Source organism: Sciurus vulgaris (genome assembly GCF_902686455.1).
Source record: "Sciurus vulgaris genome assembly, chromosome: 9".
Taxonomy (NCBI): domain Eukaryota; kingdom Metazoa; phylum Chordata; class Mammalia; order Rodentia; family Sciuridae; genus Sciurus; species Sciurus vulgaris.
Genome location: NC_136469.1, coordinates 32,627,148 through 32,649,570, shown reverse-complemented (window position 1 = coordinate 32,649,570; position 22,423 = coordinate 32,627,148). Strand labels below are relative to the sequence as shown.

The 22,423-nt window shown below is 38.5% G+C and overlaps 1 protein-coding gene across 2 annotated transcripts; it reads right to left on the bottom strand.

The window, feature by feature from the left end:
* Positions 1-374: 374 nt before the first annotated feature.
* On the bottom strand, positions 375-9,369 carry LRAT (lecithin retinol acyltransferase). 2 transcript variants are annotated; one of them, XM_079153090.1, is made up of 3 exons: positions 9,134-9,369; positions 8,488-9,028; positions 375-4,353 (listed from the first exon to the last, which is right to left on the bottom strand). In XM_079153090.1, the coding sequence occupies exons 2-3, from the start codon at positions 9,025-9,027 to the stop codon at positions 4,201-4,203; spliced, it is 693 nt and encodes a 230-aa protein (XP_079009216.1). In that variant the 5' UTR covers position 9,028; positions 9,134-9,369; the 3' UTR covers positions 375-4,200. The 2 variants fall into 2 exon arrangements, with proteins under 2 accessions (XP_079009216.1, XP_079009217.1); XM_079153091.1 differs by having other exon boundaries at positions 9,275-9,333.
* Positions 9,370-22,423: the final 13,054 nt, after the last annotated feature.

Sequence of the window (22,423 nt, the reverse complement as noted above, 5' to 3'; positions counted from 1 at the left end):
AATAACGGTCCTGCTCATACCCGACCCCATGCCACCCATGCTGCAGGTTGCTTTGGTAACATTACAAAAGTGGTTACAGAGTTTATAGTATAGATCTTATAAATCGTTGTTACTGTTTAATGTCGGAGAATGGAGAAGAGATTTGTTGCTTACTATTATACATGCCTATATAATCAAGGTAGGCTTTGAGATGTAGATAACACATCTGTCTGAAGGCAGATCTGCATAAAGTTCAATTTCAAATATGTAACACTATATGCAATAAAAAGAAATGGAAGCTTGGAGAGGCAATATTCTTTAGGGCTACCAGTTTCAGACAAACTATTTGTGATCTGCTTTTATGTATTTAAATCCAAAAACAAGATAGAACAATATATAAAATTGATTTTATTCAACATGCATGCATATCAAATATAAAATTAGTTTATCTGAAAGATCAAGGCTGGGTTAAAACTCTCCAAATAGATCATATTAAACAAAGATTGGCCACCATTTCTCATATGCTTCTCATCCATAACAAAAGAGTTTTGCATTGCCACAACTTGATATTGCTGGAAAACATTTTTTTATAGACATTAACAATATAAAATTAAAAATGGAAAAATAAGAACTATATCTGTATTCTGAAAAAAAATTGAAGCAACAAATTCATACTTACTTTTCCTTAGAAAGAAACGTCTCTAACAGAACAAAGGCCAGAAGTATTCAGTATATACACAAAGTGACCAAGTTAATTTATTTTTCAGGAATCTTTTTTTTTTTTTTTTTTTTTTGGAGAAAAGAAGGGTGCAAGACTTCCCCCTAACACTCCACCAAGAGTTATTCATGAGTAAATGAAAGGATTTGACTAAAGTCTATTTGCACTTCCTTGTTTGCTTTCTATCCTCACAATTACAGACCCTTATTTGAGATTGAGACTCTAAGCTAAATCTCTTAATAGGTCCCTTTATCTATTCATGCACAAGGCTCCATCCTTCCACCATATTTTGGGGAGTAACCTTTCTGTACTCCAAATCTCCATTGCCTGTACATAAAGTCCAAACTTCTTGGTCTGCACAAGACTTGGACCACTTGACCACTGCTTTCCTTTTCTGCAACTCTACCCACCACCCTTTTTCACTCTGGCCCTTGAATCACTTGCAATTACCTGAATTCTCTTTGCAGTTTAATGCTTTCCATTAAAATAGATTACCTCACAGCTATGCATGAGGCATGTTGTTGCAGTTTTCGTGCATTTACCTATGTTGTTCCCAGCACGTAAAATGTCCGGCCTAATAATGTCCCCTGGAAAATATAAACTCAACTTTCAAGTCGCTATACAGTCCCTATAATTTTGGCCTTGTCAATTATTAAACCAACCATTTCTCTTTCTGTGCCTTCAATTGACTCAATTCAGATGTCAATTGCTCAAAGTCTATGCCTACTAGGCCATCAGCTTTAAAGAAAAGATCATCTCTTGCATCTTTTCATCCCTAACACATGCTTGGTCCCTATCACTTGCATTAACCCATCTAAGCCCCAACAAGTCCTTTCAGCCTCCATCCAGGGCAAAGAACAAACTAAGCAATGAGAAACTTCATCAGCCACTACTTGGTTATAATTTACAAGCTAGAATAGAAATATAGAAATATAAGGGCCTTGTAGGATCATAAGGATGAACCATAAGTGGTGAAGTCCATAGAAATTCATGAACTGCCCTGAGTTAAGAGATACTCCTAGCTTAAGATTTCTTTCATTGCCATCATCAGGAAGGCATGCTTCTTTTTTCTACCTTGTTAAGCAACCGAACTGAACAAAGGAAACAAAGAATCTCCCTTTCTCCTAAGAAGTTCAACAATTCTGGTGTGTGGAACATTAAATAAATAAAACCTTCCTTCTTGCTCCCTCTTCCTACAACATTAGCATGATAAGATCACTTCATACTATTCTCAGCTTCATGCCTAGCACTGCCTCCTTCAAATAAGATGACCCTTCAGGCAGACCGACTTGCTTCTTCCCCTCTATTCCCATAGTGCTATGTACACTCTATAACAGGTAGTTAAAAAACAATAATATTAATTCTAGACCAAGAAGTTACAACAGTTTAATGCCTAGCATATAATGAGCACTCAAATGATGGATTGAATCTTGTTTTAATGGTATAAAGTGAGTCAAGACTAATTATGCTAATTCCAACCTTAAGAATTTCCTTGGCAGCCAGTTGCAATGTCGCAGGCAGGAGGATCACAAGTTCAAAGGCAGCCTCAGCAATTTAGCAAGGCCCTCAGCAACTTAGCGAGACCCTGTCTCAAAATAAAAAATAAAGTGTTGGGTATTATAGAGGTTTAAGGCCATGGCTCAGTGGTTAAGCACCCCTGGGGTTCAATCCCTGATACCAAAAAAATAATTCCTTGGCATTTAATGAAGAATCATTATCTTTGAACATTTAATTTCAAAAAATGCTTTTTGCTGCCTTTAATACTCAATACTGCAAAAAAGTGTTAATTATTTATGAGGACATTACATTTTTAAGAAATGAATTTATTTAAACAATTGATACAAAGGTAAGAAGTGAGAAACCATTAGCACAATGGTTCTTATAGTGGTTGATATTCTGCATACATTCTTAAGATAACTTTAAGTGAATGGAACAGATCCATAGAACATCTACATTCTTTGGTGTTGCCATTTAATGTTTTAATTTAAAAAAAAAACATTGAAACAATTAAACGCTTTAAGTTGAAGAGTTAAAACAAAGTTTAGTTAATATTACAACACAACTGAATTTGTTGTGGGAAAATTAGTGGCGATAAAACTTCAGTTAAACTAAAATCTGCTCTTTAAATTGGTTTTTTTGGATCACTAACTGACCTCATTCTCCTGATGATTTATTGTTTTGTGACTCTCAATAGTTAATAAAGCAATTTTAACACTTGAAATACAAATCTATCTTGTGATTGATTTTTTGAATTTGGTAATTTTGCAAAAATGTTTCAGAACTGTCTTAACACTGCTGTATCTTCACCTTCATAACTTACAGGCCAGGCAGCACTGAGACACTTCAAAATTATTTTACCCAGTAATTTCCTTTGGTCTTACTTATTTGAGTTTTATATTCTGGTGGGGCATCGTTATTTTAAAGACATAAAGTATACTTAAAAATGAAATGGAGACAGCTGACCAGAAAAAAATCTGTAAAAAATTATACAGTACTGTATACATCATACAGTAAAGGTTTCAAAAGATAAACCATCCAATCACATATATATCTATAGATTCAAGGTACAAGAAAATAGATTGGACTTGCTTTTATATTCACCTCAACAGATGCCCTGTAATAACCACACCAGTATAATAAAGCAATCAAGAACAAACTTGATTTATCTTTTAAATGCTGCATATGTGGATATCTCCAAATATATTTTATATATATATATATAAATATCCAACATTCAAGTTACTTTAATCCATATCTATTTATCTCTCAGATTTAAAATAACAATATTGACATATAAGAGGAAAAAGTTCTCAATGCTTCTGAATAGATAACCAAATCAAATTTGATACTGTTGTAGTTATTTCTTTAGGAAAACATAGATTTCTATACTTTCTGGTCAGTTACTTCTTCATTAAAGCCTAACTTTGCCTAGAATTGTTTCAAGTAATGAAAATAAGAATTCTTGACTTGTCTGGGATCATATGTATAATACATGAGAAAAAGAATGATGAGTTTTGGTGGTTTTTCTTTTAAGCCAATCATCAAACAGATTTTCATCTGCATGTGGAAAACACTTTCAGTTTAATGTTAAGTTTTTCAAAAAAACAAAATAAACTTAGAATAAAGTTAGTGATTACAGTTGTTAAGTCTTCCATTCTTCAAATTCAGGACTCACAATGATTGCAGAAGAAAAACAACACAAATAATCTCCTGTGGCCATCACCTTAGGGGCTGATTTTCTTGTCCTGTCGAATTCTATCAGAAGCTGTCACATCTCCAAGGTTTGGATGGTGCTTTGCAGCAGAACTGCCTGAGAAGATTCAGAAAGCCTTTGTTCTTGGGCTTACATAGTAAGCACTTGGTGTGATTCTTAATCACGTTTTTATCCAGAACACAGTGATACAGGTCACATTTTTCTTAACAAGGCTTATAGTGATTTGTGCTCTATAAATATAAATACATTTACATGCAGAATACATACACACTAACGCAGGAATATGCAGTTAGCCAGCCATCCATAAGCAGAATGGAATAATAATTGCAGGAAAGGTAATATATGATGCCAGGCCCATGCAGACTATAGACACCAATCCCAAGATGGCTGAAGCAAGAACACTTCTCTGATCACGAATGATTATCTTCAGTATCTCACAAAACTGGAAAACAAAAGTTAAGAATATTAGGAAAGGTAGCTAAACTTAAAAAGAATCATGTATACCAAATAGCAAAACAGTTTTTCCAGTTATTTTCTGTCAACCAGGAGAAACAGAAGTTCCCATGTGACTTGTGGAAAAACTTTATGATGTATATAGCTCAGTTTCTTGATTCTACATCCCATAATAGGTGAAATAATGCCACAACTAGGTTAATAAATTTTAAAATGCAGAATTTTACAGAAAACAAATTTATTTAGGATGAAAGGTTAAAAATATTAAACTACTTGTTAGTACTAATAACATATTCTAAAATTACTTAAGAAAGAGGTCTCTAAAACTGAGTTAAAAAAAGAATTTAGCCTATTGTTAGTGGGAAATTCAGTTCTTCTAATTCAACATTCTAAATTTGCTGAATGTCAAAAATAACTTCATATGTCTCAAAATCTGTAAGCATAAAATTGTCTCATTTTGTTGTTATATCCCCTTCCCTGCCTCAATATTTAAATTCACCATCAATTATGTACACACATAAATTGGTTGTTGAAATAAAGATGAATGAAATACAGTCCCTAACCTTGAATAATACATTCCCATAATGTGTAATTTTTTTCTTAGAAAAATCATTTTACTTAGAAGTGATGGCCTCTGTTAAATTCCTGAATCTACCTCCTTTTGACTGTGTGACCTCAAGTAAGTCACTTAACCTGTCTACTCCTCTTCTTCATGGAAATACCATGGTGACTGTGGGAATCAAATGAGATCTTCTATGCAACAGCATATTTTATATTTTTCTACAAGCTATATAAATGTAAGGTATAATGATTATTATCACTGCTTGAGAATTCTCTCTACCACATCATTGTCACTGCCAGAATTTATCGGTTATCATTTTTAAATGAGTTTTGATTTGCTATTCATACTAGATTTAAGCTCTTGTTCCAGAACATGGTACCATATATGATTTTAGGGTCTCTTATAGTGTCTTATATAGTATTGGACAACTAGGTTTCCAAATTTTCTCTTCTCTTTTCTTCTTGCTATGTTGCATAAGATGGCCTGGAACACTGGGCTTAAAATTTTTTAAAAAATCCTCCTGCCTCAGCCTCCTGGGAAGATTTCCAGATTAAATAATTTTTTTTATTTATTTTGCAGTGCTGAGGCCCAAATCCAGGATCTGGCACATGCTAGTCAAACACTACCTCCGAGCTTCATTCCCAGCTCAGTTTCCAAGTTCTTAACAGATAGAATAAACAAGTTCAACATAGTCATGAGTCACAATAGTGACATTTCAGTAGATAACTGACCACTAGAACATAGCCCAGTAAGATGATAATGCTTATGTAAGTATACTCTATCATGTTCATACAATGATGACATACATCATCTAACCACGCATTTCTCACGTCATTAAGGATGCATGACGGTATATTTTAATACACTATCCTGACTGTATGGTTATCCCTGTTCATCCCTTTACATAATATTTAAGCAAGAGAGAAACATCCTGTTAATCATTCAAACGTTGATCTATTTATAGGTACAAAATTTGATTTAAGATATTAGTTAATAAGTACAATGTCTTAAAGTGGTGATGATCAAAATGAATTAAGTTTTCAGGACAGTGAGAAAAGGAGGTTAGAGATACCAGAAGACATGTTTAGGTAAATAAGTTGTCTTGATACAGTTATACTTGTTTTTTCTTCATCCTACTAGTGAAGGCAAATTGAGAACTAGGGTGAATTCTCCCCTGAAAGTAGTTTCTCTCAAAGGGCATTTCATTTCTAATGTTCCATTCTGTTCAGCTGGCCATCAGCCCAGGAGGCATCTCTAAAGGTACTCAGCAGTAGGACATTTCTAGAAAGGGATCAAGAAGCCTGTAGGGACACTTTTGTGAGTGCTGAATTCACAGAAAATGAAGAGACATTTACATTCATTTTGGTAATGAAAAAACAGTATTAGCAAAGTCAGAAAAAAAATCATAGTAGAAAAAGCATAAGGAATTGCAATCATTACTAAAAGGATTTATAATCTACAAAATCCTGATGATTAAAAGCATATCAAAATCTCTTAATTTTATGGCTTCTAAACTTATAAAAAGAAGTTATCACAAAGAACTAAAGGGTTTTGTTTTTTTTTTTCCAGTTCATTTTCAAACTAACTGCAGTGTTTTTCTGAGGGAAAACCTTTGGGAGAGCTTTTTCCAACTTGAATTTAAGATTCACGTTGAGATGATAATCGCTCTGAATATGGAGACCTAAACAACTGGATCCAGAATTAAATAATTTCTTATGTTTCTAAAAAGTAGAACTTCTTCAGTATGAATGCCCTACTTCTTTCTGGGAAAGTTCAAAAAAACAGTTCTTAGAATTAGAAAATTTGGGGATGAAGATATTTCCCCCCTAGGGAAATCTAATCTGGGGCCAAAATTGTTTGTTAGACCATTCAAAGTGAAGACAAAAACTCAAAGTTTCACAAGAGGTGCTATGCAGCAACAGTAATTAAAACACTTCTCCACTGCTGCAAAACCTGACAGTTTCCAAAGATGAAAAACTACTACAACTAGTTATTTATGCAGATTAATTTACTAGCTTTAAAAAGCACTTGTACTCTGTTTCTGTAGAAATATATAATACAGTGCTACATGTGTTCCATGAAGGAGTAACTCCTAATTACCAGATAGAAATACTGTTTTTCCTTGGAGAAATTATTTGCTTGGTTCTTAAGTAAATCTGACGTGTTTCCTTTTGTATACTTTTGGAGCCAGTGTTTGTAAATGTGGGTAAGTTCATTTCTAAACAGGCCAGACTGGGGCTGTGATTCTTGAATCATTTCACAGTGCTCTAACTGTATTTTTATTTTGCTTGGGAAAGAATTCCTAGGTTGAGGCTGGGCTCTATAAAAAATCTACAGGAGTTTCATATACCACCAATGTATAAAAGGATAATACCTTCATGCTTTGCCAGGGGGGAGAAAGATTTTCCCATTTGGGTAAAAAGAAATAAAAAGATGTAGAGCAATTAAAATCTAAGATGTGGTTTATAATAACTCAAATTCTTCATCTAAATGTGAAGAGGAACAACAGTTCATTGTGTGATCACCCAGGTTTCTATTAAGAAGAGTGAATATTAACAATACCTCTTTAACAACTACAGTGAAGGCTGAGAAAGCTTCCAATTGCAAATGAAGTGGCAGGCCTAAAATGTTAACTATTTTTAAAAGTTAAGATTTCAAAAGTAAAAGATCTGGTGTTTTTTTTTTTTTTTTTTTTTTTTTTTTTCCCCTTTTGGATATGTGGCTCATTTAAGAATCTTACATTGTAATACTGTTTTTTCAAAGTACCTGCAAAAATTACCTTCTAACACTTACAGGCTCTTTTTGAAAAATCTATTGATTTGGTCCCTGGGGGAACTTGTAAATTCCAAATTACCTTTGGAGCTAATGGGTAAAGGACAGTTAACCATGAGGAAGTTAAGATGGGGATTAAAGCCAGTATAGAAAAAGATTCACAGTACCAAGGAAAAGACCTCTCTGAAGCAAAAACAGAAATAAGGGATTTACTAGAGATATCCTCTTACTATCAATTTTGAGTTTATATTAAGCAAAGGGAATTCACTCCAGGCAGCTTACAGAGGGAGAAATGTGCACACTTCCTTATTTTAAAGGCACACGATTTGTTTATAATGTTATGGATTAAATAAAAACAATGCACACCTTGCTTCCAATTGCAATTCTCGGGAAATTTGCAAGCATCTGGCAAAAGATTTCCTGAGACCCCTAAGCCACCTGTCCTTTGTCATTTGAACTACTACTGGTTGTATGGATATCTGATGATTTCTGCAGCAATAACAGGGCTGCTCTCTGGATTTTCTGGAAGCCGTCCCGCATGGCCACAACCTTTTGCTGAGCATCTCGAGATACGCTGCAAGGCTCTTCACTATTTATTTACTTACTTGGTCTCCCTTGGAAACATCAGAGCTTTCCTTACTTAATCTAGAACTCTGAAGAATGGTGAATGTTGTGGAAATGGTGGGGGAGGTACACAAGAAGATCCCAGCTCCCAGAGAAGAGAAAAGGTCAGGGATGGCAGGGGGCGTCCCCACACAGCCCAACTCCCCTGAGAGTCGCACATCCTACCTTGTCGGCCTGGGGGCTGATTGCGGTACCGTATCTGCAGTAGGTCACAAAGTGTTCGCAGTTGTTCCACAACAGGCTGTAGGAGGTCGTACCCAACAGTTTCTCAGCCCTCCGGGCCACCTCCTCGTTGAGCAGAGCCTTCTTCCTGAGGTACTGGTCCAGGTGATTGACAAGGATGTCGGCTCCGTAGGCGAAGTCCTCCACTGTGTCCACGCGGATGCTGGCCACCTTGCCAATGACACCAAGGATAAGACGCTTGTTGGAGACCACTTTCTGCGTGCGTTCCTTGTCGTTGGTCAGAGCCAACAAGATGTCGGGCATTAGGTGTGCGACACGGTTGTCGCCCAGGTAGATGCCATAGTGGGTCAGGTGGGTCCGAGGCACTTCCAGCACGTCGCCGCGGAGGAAACAATGGACCTCATAGAATTTTTTCCATCCTTTCTCTTCGCCCGGGATGTCTAAACTGAGGAGCCTGAAGTTGGAGATGAGGACCAGCTTCTCCAACAGTAGGGACACCACCTCCAGCATCGGGTTCTTCATCCTGCAAGGAAGAGAGTCTTGGGACTGGTGCCGCTGCAGCCGCCCTGGCCGGAGTCCGGCTGTGCAAAGTAAACCCGCCGGACAGCGGCGCTGCGCTGCTGCTCACCTGCAGGCCCGCCAGCGGCCCAAAGCCGCGAGGTAAGGCGGCTGCTGAGGAGAGAGAAAGAAAAAGAGGGAAGGGAGAGAAGCTTGGGGAGCAGTTCTGCCAATTCTGACTGCGGGTTAAGGAATCAGTGTAGCTGCTGACCTCGGGTACAGTGGGACCAGCGCTCCGAGGAGTGAGCAAAGAAACACACGTAGAGGAAGGTGCCGCGGCACAGGACCACGCGCGGTAGCCCAGGGTACTGCTTTCGCTGCGGCTTTTATCGCCGTCGAGGGGGCGGGACGAGCGCGGTCACAGACCCGGCGAGCTCACTGATTGGGTGCTGGTGGCAAGCGCAGCTCTCAGCGGGGAGGTAGCAGGACCCAGGGTTCCTTGGAAGCCTGCGGCCAGCGTCAGAGCTCTCACGTTCTGCACACGGGCCCCCTCTCGCCGCCGGCCGTCCTGCACTATAAAGCCCGAAGTATTCTGGCCTTTTTGCGGCCAATTTAGAAGCCGAAGGCGTGGCCATGGGAAAGATCTTGCACCTGTCGGGACTGGGGAGCGTTCCTAAAACTTCGGGATCTTTTTCAGTGGAAAGTCCCCTTGGGCGAGATTTCCGAGTAGGACCACTTCCTTCTGAAGGGATGGCTACCCAGACACGTTGGCTTCGTAAAGAGTTTGCATTTACTCCTGGAAAGCCTGCAAATTCTTTCTCGAAATGATCTCTCCCCAACCCTTTAAATGTCCTTTAAGTGCTTTCGGGGAGAACACGGGTGGGTGGAGTTGTTACCTACAGGTCAAGACCCCAGCGCAAGCGATTGGAACGCGAGGACCCTCTGCGCTCCATTGTACCGGTGGCCGTTGAGCGCGCGCAGTCCAACGGTCAGCATGAAAAACCGTGAGACCCAACGTCCACCAGGAAAGGGGGTTTCAAGTTTATTTTTTTTTTTTTTTTTTTTTTTTTTTTTTTTTTTCTGGCGTTAGGGTCACATGGCCCAAGCTTCGGTTCTCCCACCGAAACGTTCCCGATTTCTCTTAAAGCGCACAGCCGCCCTGAAGCACCTACGGAAGCCTGAACCAGGCGCATCCACGAGGGTGGTCCCAGGAAGTCGCCGGGTGAGGGAGCTGCTGATGAGCTGGCCCCGCGATGTCCCGACCCTGAGCTGAGTTCCGTGCATTATGTAAATACTTAAATTCGGCGAACAAAGGCCACAATGGAGAGCCTCAGTTGGCTCCACAAAGCCGCCTAGCTCGGGGCTAATAGGTTTAATCAGAGAGAAGATTGTCCGCTCGCCTAGGAGAGGGCGTTCACTGAGGATGATGGATGAAGGGACATTCATCTTACCTGGAAGATGAAGGGGTCCTTGGAGACAAGATGGGGTGGAGACCGGCCTCCCATTATCCTCCCAGGCCAGGCCTTTACTCCCACCTCTTACCCCACCCACCCGTCTGCCATTAGTGATCTGTCCTAGTCGCTTCTCTTGGCGGTGACTTTTGTTCATTTCACAAACGACTGCGAATCCCATTATGGTGTCAGGAAAAAGGAGAAAACTTCCACAAACGAACCAAACGAAAAAAGTGGGGAAGGGAGAGAGACAGTAGACGTGTACATTTTAAAAAACTCATTTCCCCGATCCTTCCCTCGAATTCAAAGAAAAGTGCGGAGCTAGAGAGTTACTGAAACGAATCAAACACTTCTGCACAAGGGTGCTTGTTCGTTTTTAGCAGCACACCAAGGCACCAGCACCAACAGTTCGTACTTCCTTAAAATCACGGAAAGTCCATGGAAAATTTAGAGTGTCTGATCCAGACGTGGACTGGTAGGTTAAATGTAGACCCATTGTCGGACTCGCAGGCTCTGGACGGCTCTTTTGGTCTAGTTCTGGAAACTATACTGGCACTTGTGTCGGGACCAAATGGCCCCAGAGATCAAAAGGGACTTGGTAATTAGCAGTTTCCGTCTGGGGGGTGGGGGGGGGGGGTCACTAACGCTGCTTATAACGCCTAAAAAACTGACTAGGCAAAGTGCGGGAGACCAAAGCATGGGGATTGCCTCAAGGTTGCATAGAGATTTCTTCTAGATCAAAGTATATTGAGCAGGAATCCTCTACAGATTCTCAATAGCCTCACCCACGGGGCATTTGGGGAGAGGCAGGTAGTGTCTGGGTGATTTGCATTTGAAGTTTTTTTCTCTTGCCTCGTGGGTTCAGGTTTTGGGCTGCCTTTTTTCCCAAGGGGAATTGGTGTAGTAGTTTAAGAATGCAGGTTATTCTGGAGCTTTAGAAATTAAGTTTCTGGAAGATTATTGTTTTTGCCTGGGATAAATCTCGATTTTTAAGCCGCAATATTATGTCATCAAATACATTTATTTTTCTCAATGGAACTGCCTGCAAGCAGCCCTCTCCACCTGCCCCACCTGCAGGAAATTCAGCTTTGGGCAACCCAAAGCAGGCAGCCAAACATCTTTCTGTCAGGTTTCTGAAGTATCCCAAACCTCTTAAGGTAGCGGGGAGGTGGCACCCCATGATGTTCAATTGTGAAAAATGTTACCTCGAATGAGTGCTTGTTGGCTAGACGATTTGATGTCCCTCGCCCCTTGGTCAAGGATCATTATAACTTTACCTTGCCAAAGGCAGCTTCACGTTTGCTCAGAGTCGCATATGTGGCTATTCGCTCAGTTTTTGACGGTCAGTTTGTCCTTCAAGACAAACAATACAAATACATTTACTCACTAACAGGGTCACATTCTCAATTAGACTTTCCTGCTGCATCAATTCAAGCTACACAAAGGGAAAACGGTCACTGTTAGGAAAGCCCCAAAGAAATCTGATATTAGCTGGCTCCGCTAAATCAGAAAGGGCCTTTGGGAGACCAGAGAAACCGATCCACTCCGCCCCCACGCCAGTTAAGGCCACTTTAAAGAGCTCTCTCTGCCCGATCCTATGGGCTACTACATTCAGTAAAAAGTTCTATGTGCAAACACCTGAAAAACACGCAGATCCGGTGGGGCGATTTAGAAATAGCCTCAACATTCCTGGTCAACACATAACCTGCTCTGAACCCTTCACGCTCATGCGGGCCACCGCTTCTCTCTAGGCTACAGAAGGTGTTCCCAGCGGCAGGTTGGTCCCGCCGGTGCCCTTCCAATTGCAACCTGCGGGTTTCCCCCAAGTAGGCCAAGACTAGATTGGTTCTCAGTGCAGAGGGGACAGGAAACGGGACTCTGAGCCTACTTCAGATCATCACTTTAAGGTCGTGACCTCATGAAAAGGGTCCCAAGAGTCTCTCCAGTGGGGATGCAGGAAAAAGAGGTGCAGAGTCAGAAGAAGTCCAAGGCGCTAGAAGGTTAACAGATAATCTCATCTGTGGGCTTCTTTCCTCTGGAGATGCCCTGTTCATGTCTGGCATGGAGGAATGTAGTCACAATGTTAGTACTAAAAATGATGTTTATTGTATCCATCTTACATGCTAGATTCCGAACTGAGGGCTTTCTCATTTAATCCTCATAACAAGAAGAGGTATCATTTCTATTTTACACAGAAAGCAATTGAGGCTTGCAACCTTATCTATCTAGGTCATAGTGCTAATTTGTGGATCAGAACTCAACCACAGGTCTAATTTGCCCAGAGTTGTTTAACCATCACTGGGCAAGGCAGTCCATCCACCGCCTATTCATTTTCTGAATACCTGGGCTTCATTTCTCTGCTTCTCTAGTGCCATGGAGTTCAGTTTCTGGCATCAGTTATTTTACTGGAACATTAAGAAAGGTCTAGTTAGGTTTTGCTTCACAGAATGCCCTCACCAGGAAGGCCTACATTTGGAATGTCACTAGATAAATGACACTAGTCCTTTATCCTCCTCAGGCACATGAATCTGGGCAGAAAGTTCAGTGTGTTTCCCAGGAGCAAAGAGTCATGAGCAAGACTTAGACCCACTCTTACAGATATCTTATGTCTTAGCCCATTTTTTTCCTGAGTGTCAGCCTGATAAATATGGGTTTCTAAATGACATTTTAAATTCTTGTCCTCCTTATAAGATTATTTTGTTGTCCTCCTCCTCAGATATTTTTTTAGGTTACTAAACCCCTGGGCTCATTTATATTCTTGTCCTCTTCTAAGATTTGTTGTAATTTTTAGATCTTGTTTAGGTTACTAATCACTGGGCTCATAAATAATAATCTTTACATTTGTTTGTCTTCTGCGCGCTGTCCATCTACTTCCAGTTCATTTACATATGTTCAGGTCTGGCCCCCTGGGCATAAGCAGCCCTAAGTAGCTCATGCTAAGGGAATGAGAATAAAAGCTTTTGTGAAATTCCCCAGGGGAGCATAGAGAAAGGAGCAGACACCTATTCATGGGACCTCTTAACTCAGGGTTACACGGAGTGTTAGGCCAATAGGAATTAATTACCTCCTGGGGAGGAAATTTTCCCCAACTTCCTTCCTGGTTGGCTAGCACCTTATTAGGAGGGCCTCATTCTTGCCTATTGGCTTTAGAAAGATTAAAGACTGCAGCTTCAGTTGGTAGTCTGTTGTTTGCCAACCATAAATCAGAACATTGAACAAAACAATTTATACTTATCATGATGCAGAATCCTAACCCAAATGAATACAGCTTAATATAAAATTAACAACAGGTTGAGGCAACTGTGACATAGAGGAAGGAAGCAAAAATCTCTGGCAGTCATGTTTCTTCTTAATAACTTGGAATAGATACAGCAACGACTTAACAAATCCACACTGCTTCCTTTTGATTCTAATTATGAGTTCATGTGGTAAACATGAATATTGGGTGACCCAGAATTGCTAAAAAAAAAAAAGAGGAACGTGACAATAACCTTTGGCTACACAGTCAAAAGACAATTCCAGCGTCACTGTGTTCATACAAAAAAGTTACAGGGAAATTGAGTATTGCTATCTTCCAAACAGAATAGCATTGGCAAACACAAGTAATATGAAGTACTAGGGACAGCAATAAATGCCACATAATACATTTCTAAAATCCTTTCTAAATGTATACACATCTAAAAATATTATAACAGATAACAGAATGCAAAACTTTGTAATATTGATGGAGCTGGGATTATAGCTCAGCGGTAGAGTGCTTGCCTAGCGTACATGAGGCACTGGGTTCCACTCTCTGCACTGCATATAAACGTCCATCGACAACTAAAAGAAATTTGAAAAAAAATTTAATATTGAACTTTGATTTAGATATTCAAATCTGATGGTGTGTGAGGTTACTGACACTTGAAACCAGATAGTGTTCAACTATAATGTGTCCTGAGCTGGATTAGAATGAGATGCTCTCTAAACCCCTCCAAGTGGTAATGATATACAGTGGTAATGTGGACCATTAATGAAAATCAAATTAGTCATAACTCTTGATGAATTTTCACAGGGAGTATTTAAGAGAAAAGAAAAATCACTGTCTCATACTTCGAAAATCTAAACAGGATCCATAGTAACCATCCTAAAAGAAAGAGAAATCAAAGTATTCTAGTAAAGTAGAAATTACCTCAGAAGGCGAGAAGACACTGAGCAGGAGTTTGCCAGCAGTTGATGTTGAAATCAACGAATCTTCTCAGAATATATCTTCAATTGCACAGAAATGTTAAGTGATATAAACACATGTGCCTATCAATGTTTTATAGCACCATACATTCGTTGTTAACAAGGTTTTAAAAAAATGTCTCCCTAATTTCTGAATTTAATTTGAAGGAAAGTCATGTATCATGTTAGTATTTTGTAGTTCATTTACTCTTATCCCACCCCATGCTAAAACAAAATATAATTCAACTAAAGCTGATTCCTACTTAAACAGTTCAAACAACAATAAAAAAGGGAAACTCAGTTTTTAATTATCTCATATTTAATTGGTAGAACTCCAAGTAAGCAACTCTGTCATTAAAAATCAAGTTGCTTAATGTTCTCCTCTGTAGGTACAAATTGCATGCGTGAATTAATTTTATTTTTATTGCCTTCTACAATGACCTGCCTTTAAGTAGATTACATAAACCTTACTTTCATTTCAGCACTCAGATGTTACAGGTAAAATGAGTGAGTGGCACTGAAACTGGGTCACATGGGATTAATAAAAATAAATAAATTCACTAACTTTTTTCTTGAAGATGATTTAAAAAGCTGTAAAATTATGTTCCTGTACCTCGCAGTTTAAATCAGAGGTCACAGTAATTTTAATGTTCAATTTCTTTTGTTTTGGAGAGGTTGTTTTGTTGGTTGGGTTGTGTTTTGTTTAGTTGGTGCTAGAGATTGAACCCAGGGCCTCTTGCATGGTAAGCATGTGCTCTGCCATACCCATTTCCTAATGTTCACTTAGCTTTTTTTTTTTTTTTTTCCTTCAATAAAGAATAAAGCAGGATATCTACACTTGGGCCTGAGTATTTCATGTTGTGACAATATTTTACAGTTTTTATTTTTCCATCAATTCTTTTATCTCTAACTGTAAGAGGTTGATGTCTGCAAGGGAGCACTCTTTCTTCTGTGATATCCTTTAAGGCCACATTCCTATGATTTTAATCCTTGGGGGCCAGATAGCATCTAGAAAATCAATCCCAAATGCATTCTTGAACTGGCAAACTCAGGCTCATAGCATGAGAGTGGTCTGGGGTCTCATAGGATAGCAGTGTCATCCAGTGATAACCTGCCTCCCACAGAAGAGTAAAGAACCCAACTAACTATGCTGAGTGTCTCAAACTGCCAGTAGGCCTTCGTCTGTCTACCAATAGGGAAATCATTAGAGGGAGGTCTGGAACCAGGCCCAAAGATTTAGCTCAACTCAGGCATCCTCCACCTTTTCACTAGATTTCCTACTTCCAGTCCTATGCCACCCAGAATATTGTCACAGTCACTTCCTCATTCTAAGAAAATTGGCTAAACTCTTCATATCCTGGTTCACTCTCTGCAGGAATGATAGCATCTATCATTTAATCCCCTCCACCCCCACCCCATGACTCTCTTCATGAGTCCCCATGAGTCTCTTCAGCTCCTGAACTTTTGGGAACTCAATCTAGTAAGAGCTGTAAGTGGTTTATTCTGCACACCTCATTATGTTGCCCAGGCTGGTCTTGAACTGATGAGCTAAGTGGTCCTCCTGCCTCAGCCTCCCAAGTAGCTGGGATTACAGATATGAGCCACCACTCCCCGTTGAACTGTTTTAAGTTACAGATTACATATAAAAAGGTTTGTAGCAAAGCATTATCAAACTTATATAGCTAAACAGAAAGTATGCTGAGTTATAATATTTTCTTATTCTTGAAGAAATACGTTTGTTGCTCCTGAATAAAGACAAAGTTATAGGCAGGGATGGCATGCTATTAATGGAAACAGTACTGGATGAAGATAGCCAAATGACCAGGTTTCAAGTTCTGGCTCTTCTACTTCCTAGCATTGTGATGCTGGTTAGTTACCCAACACATATGTTTATATCCAATTTAAAAAGAAATTGACGATAGAGAGGATGCCTATCTCATACAGCTATTATAAGGATTAAATGGACTGACATGCATATATCATTTAAGAGCAGTTCCTAGTAAGAACTGAAGAAATGATGGCTATGTAATATTTTTTTCCAGAATTGATTTAGCAATCTAATCACAACCTATAACTTTCATGTAAATTTGCAAAAGGTGGCAAAGATCCACAGGGCAGTAGGAAATGATGTAAGTGGGAATAGGAGAATTATAATCTCTAAACTGCCTCCACAAATATTATTGAGCATTTAATCTCAAATTCTGTGCAGTAACACAGAGATACAACCGGGATTGGGATGCAATTTTCTCCCTAATAGAGCATACAGCCTGATGGATGAGAAAGAAAGAGAATGAAACATGCTCCCATAATTCTGTATGCTGTGATTTAAAAAAAAAAAAAAAAAAAGCATGTGCTAAAGGTGAATGATTTATTCAAATGGGGGCAGGGAAGTTGAGGAAAGAGTAGTACACAAGAAGAAACACGAGGAATTACAGTTTGCTAGATATATGGATGACAGTGTTTGGATGCTGAGACGCCAGGAAAAGGAGACAGCATGAACAAAATCAAGGTTAAAACAGTCCAGTTCGACCAGAATGTAAGGTACATGCTTCTTTGAGAGCAGAAGGCAGAGCCCCAGCTGTACAATCTGTGTGTGCCAGGTTGTGCAAGGGGCTCCAAGGCCAGATGAGGAGCTCAGGCTTTATTCTATAGGCAATAGATGACCCTGAGAAACTTCCAAGCAGGTGAATGATCTGACTCAAGACAACCCTTGGGCTGAGACCAGACAGAAGGCCACTTAGCAGTCCCAGGAAGAGTTGAAAACTAAGATGGAGGGACATAGAGAAAGAGAAAGTTTTACTGACTGTTTTAGACCAGATTTGGTGATCAATTGCATGTGACACTGGGGAAAGGGGTGGTAAGAGGAATAAAGCGAGACCAGAGGTGGCTCTAAAGTTTCTTGCTAGAGCAACTGGACACATATGATCACCCCTCACCAAGATGAGGCAGCAGGAAGAGGTCAATGTTGGGCATGTTGAGTCCCAGGACTCTTATAACTTTCCAAGTAGGAATGTTAAGTAGGATGGTAATTGGGTGAAACAAGATCTCGGGAGAGAGATGTCTTGCCAAGAGATGATACTTGGCAGTCAGAAGTGCCTGGGTGGTAGTACAATGTTTGGAGTATATAAAACCGCCCAGGGATGTACACACGATGAGGGGGGAAGGCAGCTGGGACAGCTCCTTGTACCAAGGAGCTGGCCAAGGTGCTTGAGAAATGAGCAGTAGATACCCAGGCAGAGGATGCTTTCACTTGAGGGGCAGGGTTGTTAGGTGTCGAATGTGGTTAACGGGTCGAGAGATCATTGAATGAGGCGGGAAGGGAGGGACTGATGTGCTGAAGGAGATTCATGCGCGCCTGACAGCTGAGGGTTGAGTAAGAGGTAAATGGAAGGGAAAAGCAAAGAACAAATAGAGGATTTTTCTAGAAAGTTTTACAGAAAAGAAAGGAGAGAGATTCAAATGGAAGAAATTCAGTTTTCATTTGGGTTTTGTTCAAGTGGGGAACACCTGTAAGGACATTTGTATATAAAAAGGAGGGAAATTGAGGGAGAAGAAAGATACTTGTTACAAGGTAAGGGGAAACAGCATAGCTAATAGAAATCAGTCCTAGAGGAGGTAGAAAGCTATGTGGTCACAACTACAGGTGGGAGAGTTACAGCTGTTGAAGAGGAAGTGCTTTTGTTCTTCTGAGACAGGAACAGAGAAAGGAGGTAAGAAGAGTAGAAGTGTTTGGAAGTGGAAGTCAAAGAGACAATTGGGGCTGGGGGTGAGGCTCGGTGGTGGAGTGTGTTTAGCATGGGCAAAGTCCTGGGTTCAACACTGAGGACAAAAAGTAGATAAGTAAAAGAAGAAAAAGAAAAGTTTATCTTGTTTTCCATCCTCTTTTTAAATTTACACTGTAGATTCTGAAGAAGTAAGCTTCCAAAGCTACCAGTCGGTAATGACAACTACAGTCTGCAGAGGAGCATCTAGGTTAGAGTCAACAGGGAAATTCATGGAAGTTATCAGTATGTAATATATTGATAGAGTAACGATAGGTCATTAGCTTATGTTGCAAATTTTAATGAAAAATGAGTTTTTAATTCCATTCTTTTTGGAGCATTTATCTGTAGTAAAGTTTACATGTATGTTCTCAGAACCTTAATCTTTCCCCTCCCCTGCTTTATAGTTTAAGTAAAGGTAGGTCCTCCCTTAGTGATATTAGTCTTTAGTACTGAATTATGAATATGGTGAAGAGCTGGTTAGGGAATCAAATTAGTAATAGATAGTAGGGAAATCATGCTCATCAAAGTAATTCCTTAAATTTCTCAGTCATGATTTTATTTCATACTATTTACTATCATTTGTAATATCATTTCATACTATTTACTATAAAATAGAAAAATATTGATAGCTAACTAAAAGTGGTCAAATGTCCCCTATACTAAAATGCAAAAATAATTGTATATCCAAACCTCAGACTTAATTCAACTTCCAAGTCTTAATTACTGTACCGTTCACTTTTAAAAATCGTGTCCTACTGAGAACATATTATTTTCTGTTATCTCCAAACCCAGTATGTAGATCCTATGAATGTGTCAAAGTTATCTGAATACTTCATTGATTACCTCTTTGAACCTGAAATTAAGCTATAAATTTATGCATATTACTTAAAGTGGATAATAGAATGTAAATTTAATAGGAAGAATAAGATACTATTAAAACAAGTGATACCAAGAATAGCCCAACATGAAGTTTGGCATTTGAGAGAGATACTCTGAAAGAGAATATACTAAACAAATCATACTTGTTCAAAGGCTTTAAGTATATGCTTATAGAGAAAATAATGTCTTGGTTAACAACCTATAGGATATATATTACACTGTTCTTGACTCATATGTTTTATATTTAGTGTTCACAGGTCTATATATGTAAAAATCACCTACTCCCTTCCACTGCTCAGTAACCACATTATTAGTGCTGGCATTCAGCCTACTAAACCTTATAAGGTGTTTACTTATGATGTATATTTTCTATATTCTTTTACCTGAGATTCAACTTTGCATTTGTATTAAAAATAATGTTTCCGGATGCTGAAGTTCTTTTTTCTATCTACTAATAACTTTAAATTGGGAACATCTTAATCTGGAAATCCATTACCATTTTTCTTAAGTGCTTTGCCCTGACGCATCAAACAAGCTGAAAATTACTGAATGCTTAAGTCTAAATATGTATTACTTCTCAGGTCACACTTATAAAAGTGCCTCTTATTTAGATGGCTAAACTAAATAAACACGAAGGAACTAATAAAGTACCTTCCTTCTGCTCATGATTTACCCTCTAACTACAAGTATTTTAATTTCATCAACGATGCTGAGAGGTTATCAGCTTAGACAAGAAGCAAATCTGAAGAATATAACTCTTTTATGAATTTTACACAAAACTACAGGGAAGCTCAACTGAGGATACTGTATATTCTGGTATTTAAGATTTTAATTTAATAAAATTAATTCAGTAGTTGCGTGTTTGAGATGTGAAGAATATGATGCGGAAATATGAAAAGATGAAGGATTAGAAAATATATACAATTAAAAAGTTGCTTCATCTCAGGCAAGTTCTACCAAGAACATTTTTCATACATTTGATGCATAGGAATCACTTTACAGAGCATATTAAAAAGCAGATCTCTGGGCCCCTCATCAAGAGCTTTCAACTGAGCAGGTCTGGGGTAAAACCAAGAATCTCCATTATAATAAAAGCTCCTCAGTTGATTTTGCAGGTGGTCCTCACACCTTGAGAATCACTTTCTGGGACTGGTTCCCCCTTACAATTTTATCAAACCTCAGGTCACTGTTTCAATATAGTGAGATCGAGTGATGGCGAAGACCTAAATTGTAAGACATCCCCCACCCCCCAAAATGCATGTATTAGAACCTAAGAGATACTCCTACTAAATAAGATATTGTAACTATGCATTTACTTAAAAAATAGTCACCACCAGTTACCAATTATCATTAGGAATATTCAAATATAACAAGGTTTCAACATAATAGATTTTAAGGCAAAGAAGTGATACTGGAATGAATTAAAATTACTGATTTTACTTACTTCCTAGGATAACTCAGGCATATTTCAACCCAATTCCATCATGCCTGGCTGTAGATAGTTCTGGACTATCACAATAAGCTAAGTATATCTTCAAAATCAATTCATATATAAACTATTTTCTTAAGTGTCAAGATACCAAGTTTTCTCCTTTGCTTTATGTTCTTCAAATCCTCTAAAATAACACTCATTAAAATAAAGACAATTATTTCACTAAGTCATCCAAGACTTCATTCCTTGTTTCTTCCTCATTCTGAGCCCAAAGTTCTGAATTATAGTGCATATCCTGAAGATCACATTTTACAGAACATGCTGATAATAGATCGATATCAACAACACATAGAAATAAGACAGTAGAAAATTTAATGCTTAGATGTTAATCTGCAGATAATTTCTCAGTGATACGGTGCCTGCATTACTAAGGGAATTTTTCAAAACAGAGTTTAATGAATATATTCCTGGCAATTCATACATACGGAGGTAATAAAAGAATTACAACAAAATTTGCCAAATAAAGGGATGGTAAAGGAAGTATTTTCCTCCTGAGGAAACCCCACAAATTGACCTTAGATAACCATAAAAAGTTAAAATAGATGTATAAATGACATGTATACATACCTTACTCAATAACAGTGACTAAGACAACAAGGATAAATTCACCAAGGTTGGATGAAAAAAAAAAAAAAAAAAAGCACTTGGTTAATGGGAAGAGAAGGCATTTTTTTTTATCTAGTTTTGAGATTATTACAGATTTCCAGGACATTAGTGAAAATTGCTTAAAAATTTCCATGTATTCTTCACCCAAATTTTCTGCATCTTTCTTCTCTTTGTGTTTTTGTATATAAACACACACATAGACACACACACATCCTCAAATGCACACATGTATACACATACATTCAAAGAGATACATTCAAATAGATACCTTCTCTGAACTACTTGAGAGTAAGTTGCAGATATGATTCTTCGTTACTCCTAAATTCTTCAATATTTGTTTCCTAAAAGTAAAAGCATTATGTTACAATCACAGCATAATTATCAAAACCAGGAAACTAACAGTGACACTATTATCTACTCTATAGACCTAGTGAGAATATTCACCAATTGTTTAAGTAACATGCTTTATGGCAAAAGAAAATTCTAAACCATTCATTTCAATCAATTGTTATGCCTTGTTGATCTTTTAAAATCTAGGACAATTCCTTGTTCTCTTTCTTCATGACGTTAACATATATAGAAACACATCTCTTCTACTTTGTGGAATATCTATCAATTGTTTGTATGATATTTCCTCATGATTAGATTCACATTATGCATTTTGGGGGCAGGAAATGGAAATTATGCTTTTCCATTTCAACACCTCATATTAGTACCACATGGTGTTGATTTGTCACTGATGTCTGGAATCTTAGGGGACCATCAGCCATACCTTGGTAATGCGAAGAGACTGCTGGTACTCAAGTTGGGGTTTGAGTTTCTTCTGTTCAATGTATACGCTACTTCCCAGAACATCAACACCTGTCAAGATCACTCTACGAACTTATGAAAGGACAGCTCCACTTCCTTCACCATGCAAATACCCAAACATCATCTATCCTGGCTAGTATGTCTGCCTGTGATTTTTTACCAATTACAGCTTTATCTTCATTCTCATCTTCTTTGCTTCTACATAAAATTGA